This window comes from Calidris pugnax, unplaced genomic scaffold (genome assembly GCF_001431845.1).
Source record: "Calidris pugnax isolate Ruff unplaced genomic scaffold, ASM143184v1 scaffold44, whole genome shotgun sequence".
NCBI lineage: Eukaryota > Metazoa > Chordata > Aves > Charadriiformes > Scolopacidae > Calidris > Calidris pugnax.
The window spans coordinates 36,702,318-36,721,892 of NW_015094506.1; the positions used below are offsets into that span (position 1 = coordinate 36,702,318).

At 36.0% G+C, this 19,575-nt stretch overlaps 1 protein-coding gene across 5 annotated transcripts in view; it reads right to left on the reverse strand.

Annotated features, from left to right (window-relative positions):
- The window catches only part of GRM8 (glutamate receptor, metabotropic 8), a 351,962-nt gene that overhangs the window by 140,536 nt on the left and 191,851 nt on the right, over positions 1-19,575 (reverse strand). For all 5 annotated transcript variants that reach the window (XM_014964101.1, XM_014964097.1, XM_014964098.1 and 2 more), the window contains one exon: positions 401-601. In XM_014964101.1, the coding sequence (XP_014819587.1) occupies positions 401-601 (201 nt within the window). The remainder of the gene's footprint in view (positions 1-400; positions 602-19,575) is intronic.

Here is a 19,575-nt window from a genome sequence, read left to right on the forward strand (position 1 = left end):
GCAATTTCAAGAGGGTATTCTTTTCAATTCATTCTCTTGCAAACACATAAGCAACCTCTGTCAAAGGATTTTAATCTGTCAATAGGACTGCATGAGTCCTCAACTTGTTTCTATAATAGCAGCTTTTCACCAGAATATTTTGATCGACAGACTCTTATTTTTAACATCTGCCTCTTTTGGGAGCAGCTTAATGTTAAGATGAAAAATACACTCGGGGTTTCAAAGCAGGTGGAAAAACTCACAGTTCTGAGTTCTAAAGCAGTTCTCTCTAAATGAGAACTGCTTCTAATCCTGTTTTCCACTGTGCCTTAAAGTATCCTATATAAAGAAAACACATCTTTTCACTTCTGAAACATTTAAAGAAGAAAAAGCAGGGGGAAAAAGAGTAGATGTAACTTACCATTAAAGTTTACAGCCCGTATATAGCTAAGTAGTTCTTTACCATCAATTGTGCTCATCCTTGGGCATAGACCAATATATCCAGGACAGAGATCTTTATGCATGTTGTGTAGTGCATAGGCCATGGAATATACAGCATCAATTACGAACTGAACTTTTCCTTCTTGCTCGTAGGATGAATCTCTTGCAATTCTTTCTAAGCCTAAGGAAGAAAGTAAGAGAGTCGGTTTACTTCTATTTGCGTGTGTGTTCTGTACATCCATGAGTATTTGTGTGCAAAAATTCACAGTAGCACATAAATAATTACAGTCAGATTGATAGGTAAAGGTAGGAGTCATCTATCCGTCACCTAAATAAACAAGACAAGGAAAAATATGGCCATCTGGTTTTGCTTCTAATCATTGTACACTGTGCCAGGTATATAAACAGTATGTTGGATTCTGGTCTAGGAAAGAGGACAGGATATTTCATTACAAGAAAAAGAAATATAGGTATATGTATTTCTACAATCCAGTAGAAAAACTCTCTTTCCACCTTATTGACTTTCATTCAACAGCTGTTTATTGTTATTTATAGGACACTTCTACAGCAGCTTGCCATTCTGTTTTAGATAAATTTAAGGCTACCTTGATTTTTATCCCTGTCTATTGTTTGATAAATATTATTTAAACATGTCAGGGAAAAAAGCTGAATGCTTGCCAAGTGATGTGGCCATCTGTCTCCATATTGAAAAGTGCTTATTCTGAGACTTTCCTTGTATTTACTAGTGAATTATGCTTCACATTGAGAACCGTGTACTATCTGCTATTTCCTACAGGGACATTTTTCCTTCAAAGGGAATACAGAGCAAATCAATACATTATGAAATTTTGATTCTGTAGGAATTGTCCACATTAATCATCTATTTCCAAATCCAAAGAACTCTTTACACCCATAGGTGATAGTATTAAGTGGAAAACTTAACAAAAATGAAGTTCAGGAAAATTATATTTTATGTGACAATCAACAGGAAATCCCATGTCCTTTGTAGGAATTCAGCCACTTATTTCAAAGGCTCAAAATCTTCTTTTACCAGCAGAAAGACAGGTCTGCAGATCTCAATTTGAGATCTGCCCTGCTGAAATCTACAGTCAAGTAGATTCCCATTAACTCAGTGAACACAAGGTTAAATATCAAGTTTATCTACCAGATTAAAAATAATCTATTCACATTATTTAAGACTATTTAGAATGGAACTGAGAGTTTATGCACCATTTTTTTATTTTAACATTCTACATCTTATTTTATGTTCCTTATCTATAAACACAGATTTTTATCAGTTCAAGATATCATTGTATCCAACTGTTTAAAAGTGCATTGTTGATGCCTGAAAATACACTGTATGAAAGATCTTTCTTTCGACAAAGGATGCAAGCCCATATGAAATGAAATAAAGGCTAGGGAGTCTACTCAGAAGCCTTTCTTCTGTATGCCTGCTCCACTTTGGTGCCACCATCTCACATTACAATGATAACATATGAACAACTTTGTAATTTGACAATCAGTAGTGTTTTGTGCTTTAAACAACCCTAAGCACTGGGAGTCTTGAAGGAGACAGTCTTGAAAAGTCATTATGTGTTCCTATTTCTCCTCAAAGATTAGTTAAAAAAAAAAAAATCACTACCTCTTGAAAAGGTACTAACCATTTGGAGAGGAAAGCATATAACTCATCTTTGTGATTTGCTACAAGTTACTTCAAAGACAATTTTCAAGGCACACTATCTAATGACTGGCAAAGAATTAGTAAATAGTGTGACTCTACTGCAAATAAAACAATAGAAAAACTTATCCTTACATGGGCTGAAAATTACACAATTAGTTGCAATGCATTTCCCAGACATAAAAGATATGAAGGATGGCAGCTTAATTAGATTGCAACTTTATTAACTTATTTCATTTGGGAACTAGCTTCCAACAGTAAGTGACAGGTAGAGCTCATGAGCCCCACCTTAATTGTTCATGCCTTGTTAAGGACTGACTGACAACAAGTGAAGGACAGGGCTTACAAACTCCTGCAGGCACCTAGCAGTCAATAACCTGTATGTGCTCCCCAGAGCTTCCACATCCTCTAAACAGGATGGTCAGGACAGAAGGAGTTTGAAAGAGATATATCTGCTTTAACTGCCAGGCTAAATATAATTCCCCTGACATATCAGATGGATGGATATGTATGTTGAAGGGTGAGGGGTTGGTGAAAGACAGCAGGGAATAACTTTTTGTAACAAATGCTAAATCATAAAACACTAAAAGTTGCAAACACTTAAGCAAGTACATTGTACTAAATGGTACAGATTTTACAAAGTGGGAAAAAAAATCTGTATTATACTCCTCTGTGTTATACTGTAGTTTAAACACATGTAGAATTTGCATAAACTTCTTCCAAAGCATAACTTCTTACCCTTACTCTTCAAAGATATATGATCATAAAATAATTTATCATATAAATTACAGAGAAAAAAAATAATTTATTGAGACTGAATGTGTTTCAATACATACAAAGTGGTGAGGAACATCACAAAAGTATGAGTTTTAAACCTGTGAAACCCAGAAGGCAATAGGAAAGGAGAGCCTCTGTGCTTTGTATAACTAAAAAAAAAAAACCCCAAAAATTGGATTATGTGCTCTTTCATCTTGAGGTTTCTCTTCATCTTCTCTTTCTAGAATTCTCAAACATCTAAAACAATAATTTATAAAGATGACAAGAACTCATCAACTTAAATTACATTACACTGCCCTAAATAAATGTTAATGTATAGCAGTAAAATTATGCATATTGTCTAAGCCATAAATATGGTCAGCTCCTACAGAGATAATATTACACATTTGGAAGACATGATTATAATTTATCTTCAGACTTGTATATCAAGTAATAACAGTTTCATTTATAGCTTGACTTAGCTCTATGAGGCACGTTTCTACACACACTGGTGACTTGAAAGAATATAACAGTTTGTATCTCATAACAGAAATGTTTTAATGCTTTCTTAATGATCACTTCAATATCTCATCCTACAGTTTTTCCTCTGAAAAAATTGCCTAGGCTGTGTCCTTATCAAAAAGAATGAGAAGATGTTCCCAACTCTTGAACCTGGGCACTTGATAAGCCCCTGGTCTGCCAGTATGTCAAGAACTGAGACAAGAACTGGCCCCGCACCATCCCTCCTTATTCTGATCTCCAAACAAAGGAAATCCAGGGAAACGTGTCATGATGCTTTCCAGCAAGCCTTCCAATCCAGCTGTTGAGAAGTGCAAGCCTGTGGGGAATTTCAGCAAGATTTCAACGACTTTCCCCAGCCAATGGAGAAAATACAGACACTTGTATTAATATTATCTTGGGCTAGAGAAAAGCTAGGAGAGGTGTAACATTAGCCCAGGAAAAAGCATTAGCTGTTCCTGGGTCCTTCCACTTGAAATCTCTTTTGGGAACCCTAGAGTGAGCCACAGGAATGATCCTATAAGAGCCTGTGCGTGTGGAAGGGTTGCTACAGCTACTCTTGCACTTCCTGAGCAAGAGGGACAAGCTGGGCTGCTGCAGGAGGTATTGGCTCTATACCTCCTAATCATTTCCCCCCATGTTGCTGTAGTTTCTGTGCTGCAGGAATAATTGTGTACTCAGGATGGTAGAACTCAGCTACAACAGGGAAAGATAAGAAGCATAACAGTAGCAAGGTGAGAAGTAGATTAGGTAGATACGGAGATGTGGCTGGGGCTACTGGTCCCAGGTAGAAAGGCCAAGCAGGCGACATTGTCAATTCCCCAGGTATTAACCAGGAATCAAGACATTTCAGGCAACATAAGAGAAATTAGGCCTTTACAACAATAAAATAAAATGTATCTTAATTAAGAGCTCAGTAACAGCAGTAAGTAAATAAAGATTATTTTAATATTGCTAAGATAATAAATTAATACATGGGTGATGATATCACCTGTGGGATACAAACAACTATCTTAAACTATAAAAACTTAAGTTGCTGATCTCACCAGCAGGGGACTAATCTGCTGAGTGACAAATCTTGCATCTAACTTTTAGAAACCATATTCTTAATGATGATCTTAAAGCATATGTAGAAGTAACTACTGTGTGCATATTCGTCCATGGCAATAGAAAAACTTCAGAGCAGGTTCCTAGTTATTATTCTCTTAACAACATAAAATAGTTTAAAGAAGGCAAATGGATATACCTGTTTTGTAACTTGTGATATAGGGGGGAAAATATTTCTTTATTTAACTGCCTGTTTCTGAAAATTGCCAGTTCACCTAACATTTCTAAGCAATCCCATTCCCACTGACTCACAAATCTTTGTTTCCATTTAGCATTATTGAAAGCAATTTACATTAAAGTGCAGCCTACATAATCTCTCCTGGTTATTTCTATAGCTTCAAGAATCCATTCCATATATCTCATTAAAATTATTTATGCTACTTGAAGACCAAAGGTTGAAGTCAAGGAGCTTGTATACACAGCCAGCTAGAGCTTCAGATAGGAATAATGCGAGGATACAAGGTTTAAGAAAGGTTTTGTGCCGTTCCAAGCTTAGAAAAATATTGCAGTCAGAGACAAAAAAGTAAGGACACATAACTAGAGGTCCATGTAGGAAAAAGGATGCTTTAAGATGTTGTCTCCTGATCTCTAGTAATTTTTTCTTTATTTTGTCTGGGATTGATTGGAACACAACTGCCAGCTTGCTTTTCAGTTTCAGTTCAAGTATTGGGTCAGTGTTAGTCTTTTTCCATTGTTTTGGGATACAAATTCTCAAAAGCTTATCAAAAGCAAGCTTAAAACCTCAGAAAACTTCCAGCTTTCCTCTCCAAAAACTCTCATGTGGAAAGTACAGAATGTTCTTTCAAAAAACTCTCACCTTTAGTTGTTGTAATTTATCATAGTCTTTCACTTAGTTGAAATGGAAATCACTTTTTCACCATCAACTGGTAGGGTTACATCTTTTATTTCACTAACCTGAAAATATTAGTGTAATACTTTGATTTTCCTGTGCGATTATTGATACTGTGACTGTGCTCTAAATAATGAGAGAAATCTTCTGGGGTAATGGTGGGAGGACAAGTAATACTGAGAGGGGGGAGAAAAATTACAATAAAAATTTTGCAAATTGTAACAGGCAAAATGGTTACTCATTAACAGCTTTTATTCTATTTGCTTCCCGTTACCTGCCTTTACTTGTGCATAATTACTGCTTAAACACAGTTGGTGCAGCTGTGCAACTCTTCGGAATTTTTTCCAAACTTCTGTTTTGACAAGTCTGGATCTTGCATATCCAGTAACATTTTTTCCATTCATAGTTACAATTCATATTTTTTTACTCACTGCTAAATTATTTACCCCGTTACTTGGCTCACAAAACAGTTTACTTAAGCTGTACTTCGAAACAAATGAAATTAAAGAAAATTTTATTGTGTTGAGATTGTCACACACAGAAAGATCAATCACAATCACAACTAAATCACAATAATTGTAAGCAGGCTCCCACTACTCTTCAATTCAGGAATGATAGTACTCTATTTGTCAGAATTGCTTAGAACTTCCCATCTTTGCAGCAACATTTTTTCCCTCAGAAAGTTGGCATCTGTAACTGCAAGCCATTTCGGCAGCCTCAGCAGGAAGCACGAGGAGCATATGTTGCTCCCACTGAAGTCTACCTGATTATTCAGCTATTTTCCTGACACATTATAGAGTTTGCTCTCCCTGAACAAATAATGCAGTAGAGATCATCATCTCATGTTACTCAAACTTAAGGGGATGATATACTTTTATGGTGGGGGAGCTGAGTTTTCTAATAGCTGCATTGTAACTGTGATGCTTGTTTTGTGCATGAGTTAGTTCACAGAGAGCATCACAAAAGCAGCAGCTCCTCTGTAATAGTATGGTGTCAGTTTAAGAAGCAATTCAGCGAGGAAGTTAAGGATTATATCAATTTTCTCAGCAATTCCAAAAAGAAAATTGAGAATGTAGAAGTAATAATAGTGAAATGAAGCAGTTTGTCTGCTCTTCTCCAACAACTGACAGATGTGGTTTTGTGGTTTAATGAACTGGCACTTGGTGCAATTTTTCTGGGGTTAAGCCTCTTTATGCCAACTCACAAAAAAAAAAAAAAAAAAAAAAAAAAAAAAAAAAGAAAAAAAAAAGAGAAACAAGACAGCAAGACCAATTAGCAAAAGTCTGAGAAAGAAACAGTTTTTGAAACCCTAGAATAATGTGGAGATTTTGAAACACTTCCTACGCAGAACTGGGCTGAAATCTCCCATTTTTAAAACACTTCTAAAACAGAAAATAACAAAAAGAACATGTCATGTAAGTGAATATGTTTCAATAATTTTCACTTTAATATCACCGTAAATGAGAAACTTTTTTGTTTTCCTGGTTCTTTAAATGACTTACTTTAAAAATTCTATCCTTGCCCACAAACATTTTTCATTGGAAATACTGTAACATTTTTCCTGACCTTCACAGTAAATCGGAAATTTGTTTCACTTCTAACAAATGCTCAATAGCATGTATCAAAGTGGAATTAAACCATTATTCTCGTCATACTGTTTTTTTTTATTCTTCCTGCTATACGTGACATTTACTGGAGTGTTTTCTTTTAGAAAAACAAACTGAAGCTGCATTGCCAATAGAAGATTCTTTTTTTTCCTGTTTTTTTTTTTCCTAATTTCTGTGCTTTGAAGAGTCCCTATCAACAGTTTGAATGTTATCAGAGTGAAAAACTTTCCCTTTGCTAGTTACTGCCTTCACATTGCTTAATTATATCTCCTTGAAACAGTGTATAGAGTTGAAGAACACAGGCATTCAGAACTCCCATATATTTGAAACCTGAGTGGACTACATCTAACACCAGCAATATTGTGTAAAATACTATCTTGCTGTGATATGTATGTTAGGCTAAACAGTAATGACTGCATTCAAATAATGAGGAGACACCACTGGATATGGTTTTTGCCGACCACACTGAGAACCACACCATGGAGTTAAAAGAAAAGGTGTATCAAAAATGTGGTGGGATAAGCAGTATTTCTTTCAGGCACATCCTAGTCAGTATCAGTAGAATTGCCCGTGTAGGAATATACTATTTATTGCATACAAAACTTGAAGCTGGGTATAATGTTTTTAAAAGTTGTATGTCCTTTTATCAACCGATTGAAGCTTTGAAACTGCAGGCAGAGCATTACCAATGTTACTGCCAGAAGATTCTTGCCCTCTAAAAATGGTGCTCTGGCAGAGATCTGTTCACCTATACCCGTTCACTTTCTAGCTACAAGATGTCTGACAACCTGAGAGCACATACCCACTCCAGAAAAATCTGCAGAAAAAAAAGGAAGACGCTGTAGAAATTTAAATAAAAGGGAGAGACTATCTCATGATTAAGCAAGAATCCACAGCGATCAATAAATCTGACATCACAACAGGTTTTGTTAGATTTTCTCCAGGTTTTGTGCCAGAGACCAAATCACAGTGAAATTTTTCAAAGCTTTCTTTATAATTTATTCCATGCATTTTGCAGGTTTCCTAAATATTTACATGCCCATTTAAATATCACTCAAGTCCCTTCTTGCTGCTTCTGTTTTTGTTTCAGAAAAGACACTGAAGTCAGAGATTCACATCCCAGTTTTGCTTGAGTCTTATACTTCTGCAAATTTTTTACCAGATATCATTTAGAATTGTTAGTGAACCACTGTCTCTTTCATTCCTCTATATTTCTATTTTTAGTATGTATTAAAGTAATGCAGTTGATTTAATTCTGTCTTACTATGGTACTTCACATTTTTAACACCCTAATTATGCATATTCTGCTTATAAAAATCCAATGCAGAAATAATTCAGTTTATATATTTGCCAAATTTAAGGTTTTTCTTTACATATATCAATATATAGTAACAAAAAAAAATTCAGTTTCAAATGTAAAACCATGAGTTGAGGTATTAATTATCATTCCCTAAATTCTACAAAAACAGGGAATTTCTGTCTCTAACATTGTCAGTTTGATTTGTGAATTAGCAAAGTTATTTTACTGATTTTTGACCAAATCAAAATGCCACAGGAAAAAAAAAATGTTTCAATTACATTATAAAAGAGGTGTGTTTGTCATAATTAAATCATGTCAAAAGTTTTATTTGAGATTTCTGAGCAAAATAACATAAAGGAGAACACCTGCTTACTGTTTGCTAACAGAGAGATCTAAGGACTACTTGATCAAAGACATTTTAAATGTTGGTTGAACTTTAACTCTCAAAGCTTGGTAAAACTTTTTGACTTCTACCTTGAATTTCTGTACCCATAAATATAAATGTTTTCATTAATTCATTAATAACAGCAGGGAAAAAAAAAAGCATGCAATAACATGGAAGCTTTTTTCAGACTCCATCCTACTTCAACATCTATAAAGTCCATGAAAATTTGCCACACCAGTGTATCCCATTCATTTCATAACTGGAATCCAAAGACATGCTAAGGAATTCAGTCCTGCACCCCAGTATCCTAGCACACTCCTTTATATGTGTATGATAAGCAAGAACATACAATTTGGAAAAATCCCACGTTTCTTTATCTCAGAATAGTGCCAGTATACAGGTGTTAGCATGAATAGACAATGAAATATTTTGCTGAATTTCTCAAGTTTGAAATAAATCAAAAAAAAAGAGGTATCTTTTAAAATCTCAAGGTGAGTATGTAGACAGAACCTACATTTTCTAACACAGATTACCCATGGGAAATTTCTAACTATGGGAAGACATTGCTACTGTACTAATCCAGGCATATAGGTGGAAATAACTGATATCACTCCAAAACCCCACAGGCTGCAAGCACTCCTAATGCAGAACTATAAAACCTATAGCAATTGCTATGAGCAAGAGAAAGATTCAGTACAAGCAACTGAATTTATTCATTGTCTGTTAGCATTTGATCTCAGAGGATCTTCAGTGCATAGCAACAGTATGTATAAGGATCCTTTCCTCTGCTTATTGACCATGAGAGCTTTTAAATTTCAGCTTCAGACAAGAAACTCTTGGGACTTCTGTCCTCAGGAGTATTATTTTTAGTTACAAACTTGATTGAGATCCCACTTCAGAAAGGACTTCCTTGCAACTGGAAAGCATTTTTTGGAAGTATAAACAGACATAGAGGTATCCAAGCACATCAGTTTCTTAAGCATTTGTGGCCACTATTTGATATGAGTCTATTTGGAGACTAGACAGCAAGTTACAGCAATACTTCTCCAAAAATTTTGCAACATCTGAACTAGTCATATTAACAACTACTGACTAGAGGTTTATGCGCTTTCCTTTAATTTGATGAAAAGCTTCACAAAAGCAGACTAATGTACGCTGCAAAGAGTTCATAGTCAGCTATTTATTGAAGAAAAGACAAGTGTCAGTTTGAGACGTCATTCATCACTTATAGATACTTGTTACTAACCCTTCTGTAGGAATTTAAAGCCTCTTCAGCTGAGCAGGTGGAAAGAATTTTACATAGGAGCTCCTGCTCTAAGAGAGGTAGGCTGAATTACTTGCTCCTGCATCAAATGAGGACCACGTGTGATAGATGCCTGCTCTGGCTTGGCTTGAAGTCTGCAAGCTGACGGGCAGCAGCATCCCATCAGGGCCATTTCTGCAATGAATATTTGATAGCTTGTTTATGCAGAGAATTTAAATATAGATTTGGAATGTACTGTGAATTCCCACTCAGACTGAGTGTTTTGACGTCATGACTTCACATCAAGTATTGAATAACTTTGGTTGCTCTTGAAAGGGAGCTTTCATCAGCTTGCAGTATTTCCTTGCAGTTAGTTGCTTAGGCAGGATTCATCTCAGGAAGCTTTAGTGATCTAACAGTTAATTGCCTAACCTAAAGAAAGTTTTTTTTTTTTTTTTTTTTTTTTTTTTTTTTTATAAATTAGTTTTTTTTTTTTTTTTTTTTTTTTTCCCCCAAAGAGAACACTCGCTCACTATCTCTGAAAATAAGCATTTAAGAAAACAGGTTAGCAGATTTTAAGTGCCCTCCTGAACTGACTTTCTTGTGTGACTAGCTTAGACTATATAGTTAACTCCTAGAGAGCTAGTATTATGCAAGATGAATCCCAACTAAAAAATAAAATAAAAAAAAAAACCAAAAACCAACAACAAAAAACCAAAAATGATAAGTCTTTCGCTAATCTTGAATTTAAAAGAACAAGACGCTTTTCTCAAGCCTTGGATAAACTCACTGTGATGTCCACTGGAGAATGGTTTCTCCTCCTGTCCCAATATGCTCCACTCACTCCCAGGTGTCAATTCTTAACCCAAGACCCGAGATTCCATTTGTCACCAGCCCACTTATCCCACCACTCCTACTCATCCTTGTTGGCTTGTATTATATTCCTTTGTTTACTCTATCACCATCTCAGTGCTTTTTAGTCACATTTTGCTGCAGGTCTTTGTGAATACTTTGCAGTTCTCAGATGAAGCCTACTGCTAGTATAAAACAGTATCTCACATACTGTCTACTGTTTAGTCAGCTGCTATGGGAATAGAGACTCTGATCCAGCAGAACAAAAATTCAGTTGTTATGTTTTCTTACAGTTGTTGCAAGGACTGACTATAGCTATGAAAATATATGTTATATTTTAATTCACAGGGCTGCATATTACTGCTAAGTAGACAATTATGCAAAAAAATTTCAAGACAAATGCAATGAAAACTAATGTATAATGAAAATAAATGTAATCATAAAACTTGTTATTAATGGGTCTGTATTCACAGCTTCAAACTTCCAAGAGGAAATTTTTGGAGCTGGACAAGATAGAAGTATTCATGACAAAATTCGCATGTGGAAACAGAATGGGGTTTTTTCAGGAAGAAACGGTGGGAGGATTTTTTCAACTGCAACTAAAAAAGAAGGGAAAGAATGATTTTCACGGCAAAGGGACAGCTAACAATTTAAGCACATGAAAGACCCAACAGTAACTTTTTACGACATTAAAAACTGAAGAAAATGTTGCATTAACTTTTCCATTTGCTCTATTCACTGTCTCTTCCTGCTGTCCCATTTTAATGATCCCATCACACTGCAAGAAGTAGGGCATGATGAGGAAAAGAAATAGCTGATTTCACTTAATGTAACCAGTAGGGAAAAATGCTACACTGTCATAGAAAATTAAATAGTTTCTTTCTTTCCATTTTTCATTTTTCTGTAAGACAAAAGGCAATTTTTTGATGGTCAGAATGGAAAATGGGGGTTCAAGAGCTTTGAATTGCTGTAGGCTATAAATGTATCATGTATAAGTCAAAGTAATCCTGTGTGATTTTCTGGAGATAGTGGAATATCAGTTTGTTCTACAAGCTGTGTAGACAACAGCTGAAACACAAGATTTTCAACAGGTGAAAATCTGTAATTTCCCCACTACTATAATTAAAGGTGTTTCTTCAGCACCTGATAAACATAAGAGCACCATAAATTAGAATTAAGCAGCTGCTTAATAGGCTGCTTTATGCCATGAACAGGACATGGACAATTGGCTTCTGGAAGAGGATTTAAATCTAAAACAGGAAGACAGTTTACACACAAACAGTACTTTTCCCACAACCTAGAAGATATCTACTTCTTTAATCACAAACTAATTAGAACTGATTTGCTTCATTTTTAAATTAGGGACATTAAGGGGGTTTGGTCCTTTAGTAGGTTTGCTGCAAATACTCCATTGGCAGCACTCTTACAGCTGTACATACCCCATCCTCACCGGGACAAAACTGTAACAATCATGATCTCAAAGAAAAGCTCCCTCATTGACAGCGCTGTCCTTTTCAGATACAGATAATTGATTTGCTCTACTTGCTCCCTCTGCATGAATCAGGACAATTATCTACAAAGAGTGGAGGGAAGAGAAGGAAGAGACTAGTCTGGAGACGGTATTTTTGAGGTGGGGGTTAGAAGATGTGCTGTCAGAGCTTTTGCAGCAAATTTGAGAATTAACTTGGCTGAGACATGCTAAATTAGATAGTGCTGAACAAGATGCTCGTGACTAAGCAACAAACAACACCCAGAAAAGTATAAAGGTCCCTACAGTACAATTTAGGCATCTAATATTAAAAAGTAGTCAAAAACATCCTTAACTGCATAAACACCTTTAAATCTCAAAACTTTACTAAAGTATCTGAAGTTCTGCTGTTTCCCACAACCTTGAGGATATGAGGGCCTTTCCCCTCCACCGACAGCCATCTAGAATTCACAGTACAAACAAGTTTAAATCCTCACAGGGGATGAATCCAACAAACACATCTGAGTACACCAAATTTACACTGAGTTTAGCACAAAATATAGACATCTGATACTCATCTTTTCCTTAAAACTCTTAGTGATTAAGCACTTTCTCAGGAATCAAATCTCTCCTTTAGGTGCTAGTACACCAGTAATAATAACATAATAAATATGCAAAATACTGTTCTTTGATTCTACTGCTTTCTCTTGGTAGGAGGTATTCACATTGTCATATTTTACATACCAATATCAGCAAAGCCCCTAGCATGAATTGTTATGAGCACAGCGAGGCTTCAGACTTGCAATTCACTGCACATTTTCATAACACTATTCTAAGCCTGAAGTTTTATTTTCAACAGTGATATCTACTGGCAATACCCCCCAAAAAAGCAAATCTTTAGTAGTTTGTACATATCACTGTAAAATTGAGACAGTGAGCACCTGCTTGGTTGCTGTCATGCACTCCAAAATCAAATGAAAAAGGACATGACTTTTTAGGTATTCTGAATATTACATTAAAAGAAAAGACCACTTGTGGTTAACTTTGTACCATCATAAGCGCATTATAGTAACCTAAGGCTGGCCAAAAGTCATTTTTCACCTAATCTTGAACAAAATTGAAATGCTCCCATCTACTTTCTTACAACATATTTTACAATTATAGATATAGTTTTGGAGAAATCAAAACTCCTCTGCAGAATGCCACGCTCTTGTGGAGTTCATGTTCCAATTTACCAAGTGCAGTTCGATCTCATTTTACCAAGGCTGTTTCATTTCTCCTTATTCTTATAACTTGTATCATAACCTTTAGCGTGCAGCCTGATGGGAAAAGCCTCAAAATCATGTAAGTGTTTCATCAATACATTAGATGTGTAAATGTGCTTTGAGCCCCTCTCTATAAGAAATATAACAATAAACTGGAACAAGTTTAGCATAGAGCCACCAAGACATTGAGGAGGCTGGAGCTCACTCCCTGTGAGAAAAGGCTGAAGGAGATGTATTTGTTCAGCCTTGAGAAGAAATGGCTTTGGGGTCAAGTCCCGCAGACAGTAAACCCCAATGCCTACAGGGAGATGAAGCCAGGGTCCTCACAATGGTGTATGATGCAAGGACAGGACATAATGGCCATAACTTGAAACAAGAGGTTTATACTGGTAAAAGCTTTTTTCCAATGAGGATGCTCACACAGCAGAACAGGCTGCCCAGAGAAGATAGGCAGTCGCTCTCCATCCTTGGAGGTTTTCAAAGCCTGACTGGATAAAGTCCTGAGTCACCCTGACACTGTTTTGGGCAGGAGGTTTGACTGGAGACCTCCGGAGGTCCCATCCAACCTGAAATATCCTGTGATCCATTACTCAGATGCCACTGATGTCTTAGTCAATGCTGCTGAACAATCTCAAGCGCCTATGTACATGTGGATATGTACAGGTTCACATGCTTACACAGATGAGCATGTGGAAATCCATAGTCTAGAGTGAGCTCCCTTGGGAGGGAGCTCTGAGGACATCCCAGGTGAAGAATTATCCTCCTCTCACCTTGTCTCCAGACCCAAAAGGCAGGTTTGGCAAAGAAGAGTTCTGACAATGGGGCCTTTTGTTGATTTCTCTCTCAGTCCTTAGGTGATTAAGAACAGTTCGAGGGAACCAGAAAACCAGGTGGATTTGCATGAAAAATATTACTAGGATTGACCTCATCATGTTAGATATCTGCACCTTTAAGTACATGTTACATAGACAGGGGTACAATACATTTAGTGTTGCCAGGTTAGATGCTCTTTATTGTGACCACCATTATCAGTTATTGTGAGAATTGTATAACTAAGACTTTTCACTTGTTCCCATGAGGCTGACGGTCTGTAACTGGGAAGAAAAAGAAAAGTTTACTAATGGAAAGTGATGGGGAGAACCTTAGTCCATTTTCAAATATGGTTCAAATATTTTTAATCAGTAGAAATCTCACTCACTATGACCTCGGTGGATACCAAAGTACTAAAACAAGGAAAGAAAAGCCAAAATTATACTTCGGTAAGATCATTTTTAAGCCAGACTAATGATCTGCAAGTGACCCTTTTCATGACTGAGAGCATTTGGAGCACTTGGCACTGACCTCTTCTGCTGGCCTAGATCAGCTCAATTCCAATGGAAGTCAATTGAGTAAGGGTGACTTACAGCCCCTCCAATTTTGTCTCAAACTCTGGTGTAATATGAGAGCGCCAGAGGGGTAAGGACAATAATTTTATTTTTTAAGACAAATTGCACTATTTTCTGTTACAGTGGACTGATTTCTTCCTTACAGTAGACTGATTCTAATGTTCTCGATTTTAATTTAATCAAAGAGAGGGCACCTGAAGGGATAGAAATTCAAATACAACCTAGATCATGTAGCTCAGGGAAGCTGTGGTCAGATTTTCATTTTAACATTCTCCAGTCTCGTGTATACCTGCATTTAGTTACACTGGGTTAATTAGTAATATATAATAGTTGATACATAATTTGATCATCACTGTAAACAATGTAAACAATATTTTGTAATTCATGTTTCCCAAAAGCTATGTTAAAACCTAAAATAGATCTGATAATGTTCAAAAAGAGCAAAAGAAAGGGATGGGAGTGAAACAGTAACATAGTAATTGCTATTCAGGATGGAGAATAACAGAGACTCTTTCTAGCTATAATCAGAGTGTAATTATGGCCCCACAAACAAGGCAACACATAAAGAAACAGCTAGAAACTAGCACCTTGCTCTATGCTATAAATTTGTGATCTCTTCAAGCTTTTAATCTTAGTTGCTCTTACGGACAATTGGAAATATATGTATTTTTAGTCTCTCTTCATTAGTAGCATCATCCAGAACTACATGTTCATGCTCTGGAGAAGCCAGTTTACTAAAAAAAACACCATGGGGAATGACAAATATAAACATGCATTCATTTATTTATTTACTTATTTTAAATAAGGCAAGGTATGAGGACAGTGATTCTGTGTTGTGCATGAGAAATAATTCAATAGTAAACCAAAAAGAAAATATTTTTTTCATAAAAATAAATAATAAACATACATCACCGCTTCTTACGATGAAAAAAGGTATCCAGTTATCTTCTGCTATGATTTCAACCTCATAATGACTTGATGCTGAGAAAGCCTTCCCAAAGAGGGACGGGAACTTTATCAAAAGGTCCCTCAGATTAAAAGAACATTTTCAGAAATCAGTTTCCTCTATTGATTAATACATATTTATTTGGTTAGAACACCAAAGGAAAACAAGTGAAATCTTAGTGAAATCCAAGTGTTGCCAGACCACATTGATCAGTGGAAGATTTGGCCAATAACAGTTGTGGAAAGAGGTGACAGCTGAAAGATTATTTGCTTTTTGTTGAATAAACCTATTAATTTGTCCTTATTAGTTATCATCATTATTCAATGTAAAAATAGAAGCAAACAAAATGTATTCTACATAAAGACTATTAAAAATTTATATTTTGGTGCTTGGTTAAATAGGATGCACTTGGCTTTATTACACATTTTTCCACAGCTGTAAAAAAAATCTATTCTTAGAAATGCAAAGATATAAAGATACAAGTGGCACTATAGTAGCCTGATTCATTCTCAAAAGTGATCTCAAAAGATGAAAATTAAATGTACATGATAGATTACACACACTGAGTAAATCATATATATTGAATTACTTGTTTACTTTTTTCCCTTTTACTTGCCTGGGAGGAATATACACTTCATTAAAGCATTCCAGTCTCTGGGCAATACCTTTGCTTTGTATTTTTTGTTGGGAATTATTTTATAAAACAGATTATCTCATAATAATTCTCTCACAAATCAATGAAGCAGCTTTGCACAGGGAGTAATGGCAGAATCTGACCTGCATTTATTTTACTTTATCTGTCCTAGATCTTTCTGGAAATAATTCTTGATACGTTATTTCATAAGAAGTGAAAGTATAGCTAGTTGTGATAAGAACCATGATAAGAATCGTTAGTAAGCAAGGGTCAGTTCATACTCAAAACACATGTCTGCCAGCATGACATGGAAAATTTATGTGAGTGTCAGGCTGTGCATAAACTATATAATTACCATTACACAATAAGTAAACAGGTCTGGCAGTGAACTGAAGAAGTGGTTTGCAGTTAATCAGTGCAATCTAGGATACCAGACAGTCATAACTGAATGCTTGCTACATTTGAATAAAAAGCTTTGAATATCTGTGCTAGGACCTGTGGCGTGCTGGTGTGAAAAGCTAGTTCAAGACAGCATAGCTGAGAGAAACAAAAATGCTCTTGCCAACTGTGTAGGCAAAAATGAATTTTTGCTGCCCCAGGATGGATCATTTCTGCCGCAGAAAGAGAAGTCAGAGAGAGAAAGACAGAAGTCTTGTCGAGCTCTGAAGCACTAGGCCTGCTCTGAACACTGTCACAAAAGATGAAAAGGATGGAAACAGCATTTGCCATAACCACAAGTGACTTCACCCATTTTTCAGTTGAAGCCACTGTTTCTTGTAACTCTCAAGGGAGCTGGCAGCAACCAGCTTGGGTCTGCAGGCTGCTGCATGGGCAAGGCACGACAAAGTCTCCAAACAGCAGCTGATTTTGCCTAGGTCAAATTTTGTCCCTTACTTCATTTAGAAAGTTTTCAGGCGGTAACACACAAAATCATTTAAGGCAGGCACCTAATTAGGAACAATGGTAGCACCATGGTTTGAATCCCTCTATTTAAAATACATTCCCACTATGAGCTAGTATAACTGCAAGTGAACCTGTACAATTGGTCTGGTTTCAGTGAAACAGAAACAAAGACCTTACAAAGCAATACACCAAATGAGTATTATGCAAGGACTTGTACTTAGGTAAAACTCTCCCTGAGTGGTATCAATAAACACACCTTGCTAATCCTTTTTCAAGATCTGCCCTCCAAAATTGTTTTCTGAACAACCAATCTGCAGAAACCCATTTTATTGTTCCTCAAGCCAAAAACAAATGCTACCTGTGAACAACATGTCAGCAGAGGAGAGCTATGGCTGAGGAGGTCATCTTCGAAACACAGACTTGATGTATACATGAGAGCCGTGACAAAAAGAGCAATGACACTTCTTAATAGTCCCATCAGTCCTCTCATACTCCTATTTGTACGGAACTGGTTTAGTGTGCTCATTGGCATCATTTCTGCCTTCATGGGACTGAGATAAGGCTAATTTTTTTATCTAGGCCAAAGTTGTCAATTGCTAACTCAAAAGTAATTGCATTTATCAGTAGATGAACCTGACGGTCCTGATGTCACCAGAATATTGGCAGCGTTTAATTTCTACACCACTCAGAATAGCCTTTGGCAGCATCACACATAATTAATAAAATTAATTACAAGATTCACCTCTTTTTTTAAGACGCAACAACTGATAGCTGGTGCTGAAACAACACAATATTTATGAGAAGGAATATCATCAGGGCTGGGGTTTTTTTTAATTCTACTAGTAGATTCAAACCTTACTATTTTACTTCTCTTTGTTCTAGACTCTTCTTAAAGAAAAACTGTAGTCTTGCTTTAAGGAGCTTAACCTTTCATTCCTTTATATAAAAAATTGTTCCAAGTTAAACAACAGATTTATCCCTTCCTACAATATATCGTTATTAGCACTGAAAATAATATAGTTGTAAATGTGTTGTGTATTGTCCCACTGATGCTAGGAAAGCAGCACATTAAGTTAGCATTTCTGTTGTCAAGATACACAGACACTTTGTCAGGGAAGAGTTTCAGAACATCCCTCAGCTCTACTGCTGTTTAACTGCATTAAGTTCACAGGCAAGCACTGTTTTGATTTGAGCCCTTATAATTCATCAGAGCACAGACTCTCAAAAGAGAAAGTCTGTTTAGTCTATCTCTATCATCATAATGACAGTAGGAACACAAAATAGCCTGTGGCTCCGGGTGAGTTAATTATCTACTTTTTTTTTCCTAGGACACTGTCTTGAAGTACTAACACATTAACCTTGCAGACTGTTCTCTTAGACCTTCTGCACAGCATAAGATTACTACTAGTCTCAACTGGTTAGTGTCAAGTTCCTGGCTCTCCAGGGTTACTCAGGTCACTCCTCATTGCCTGGAAGATTAATTTCCCTCATAGGGACAGGGTAAGTTTAAGCGTACAAACACTTGAATTAAGTGATGGAACGTATTCTGAATAGAGAAAAGCTAAGTGAAACAAATCTACTGTTTGCCCTGATGAAACTGAAACACTATCAGTGAACAAGAGCTTTTTTTCACTAAAACATGTATTCTGAAAGTATATCCAATATATCTCTTTTAATGAAAAGGACGAGGACTCTCCAACAATACACTTCGGCTTGCCAATACCATAAATGTCACAAAGGTTTATTCATATATAAATACAATATATTTATATACAATACAAGAGGTGAATCTTCATCTACTGTAAGCCACCTGTGTTTATGATTTCCTTGCAATGCATTATATAATTACCGTTCTTGTTGGATAATGATTCACCAAGCTGTATCAAATGCAAATGCAGTAAATATTCAGCAAAATATTTTAAGTATGATACAAAGATTAGAAGAACTAAATATATAATTTCCCAGCTCTGCCTAGATGTTTTTATTTAAGCTTTTACTTTTTACTTTTCACTGGATTTGTACAATGGAAGTACATTAAACAATTTCACATTTTGGTTCTTGGCATAAACACTATGCTATTGAAAGAAATATTGATTCATTTAGCTGTTTGGATGTGTGGCTCACTGGAGACAGCACACATTTTTTAATTGTTTCAATTCTGAAGGACTGCTTGGGTTTGCCTTTTAGTAGACATTAGCTGATAATAACCTTGTTAATTAAATCATGATAACACTAGTTAATTAAATTGTAACTTTTG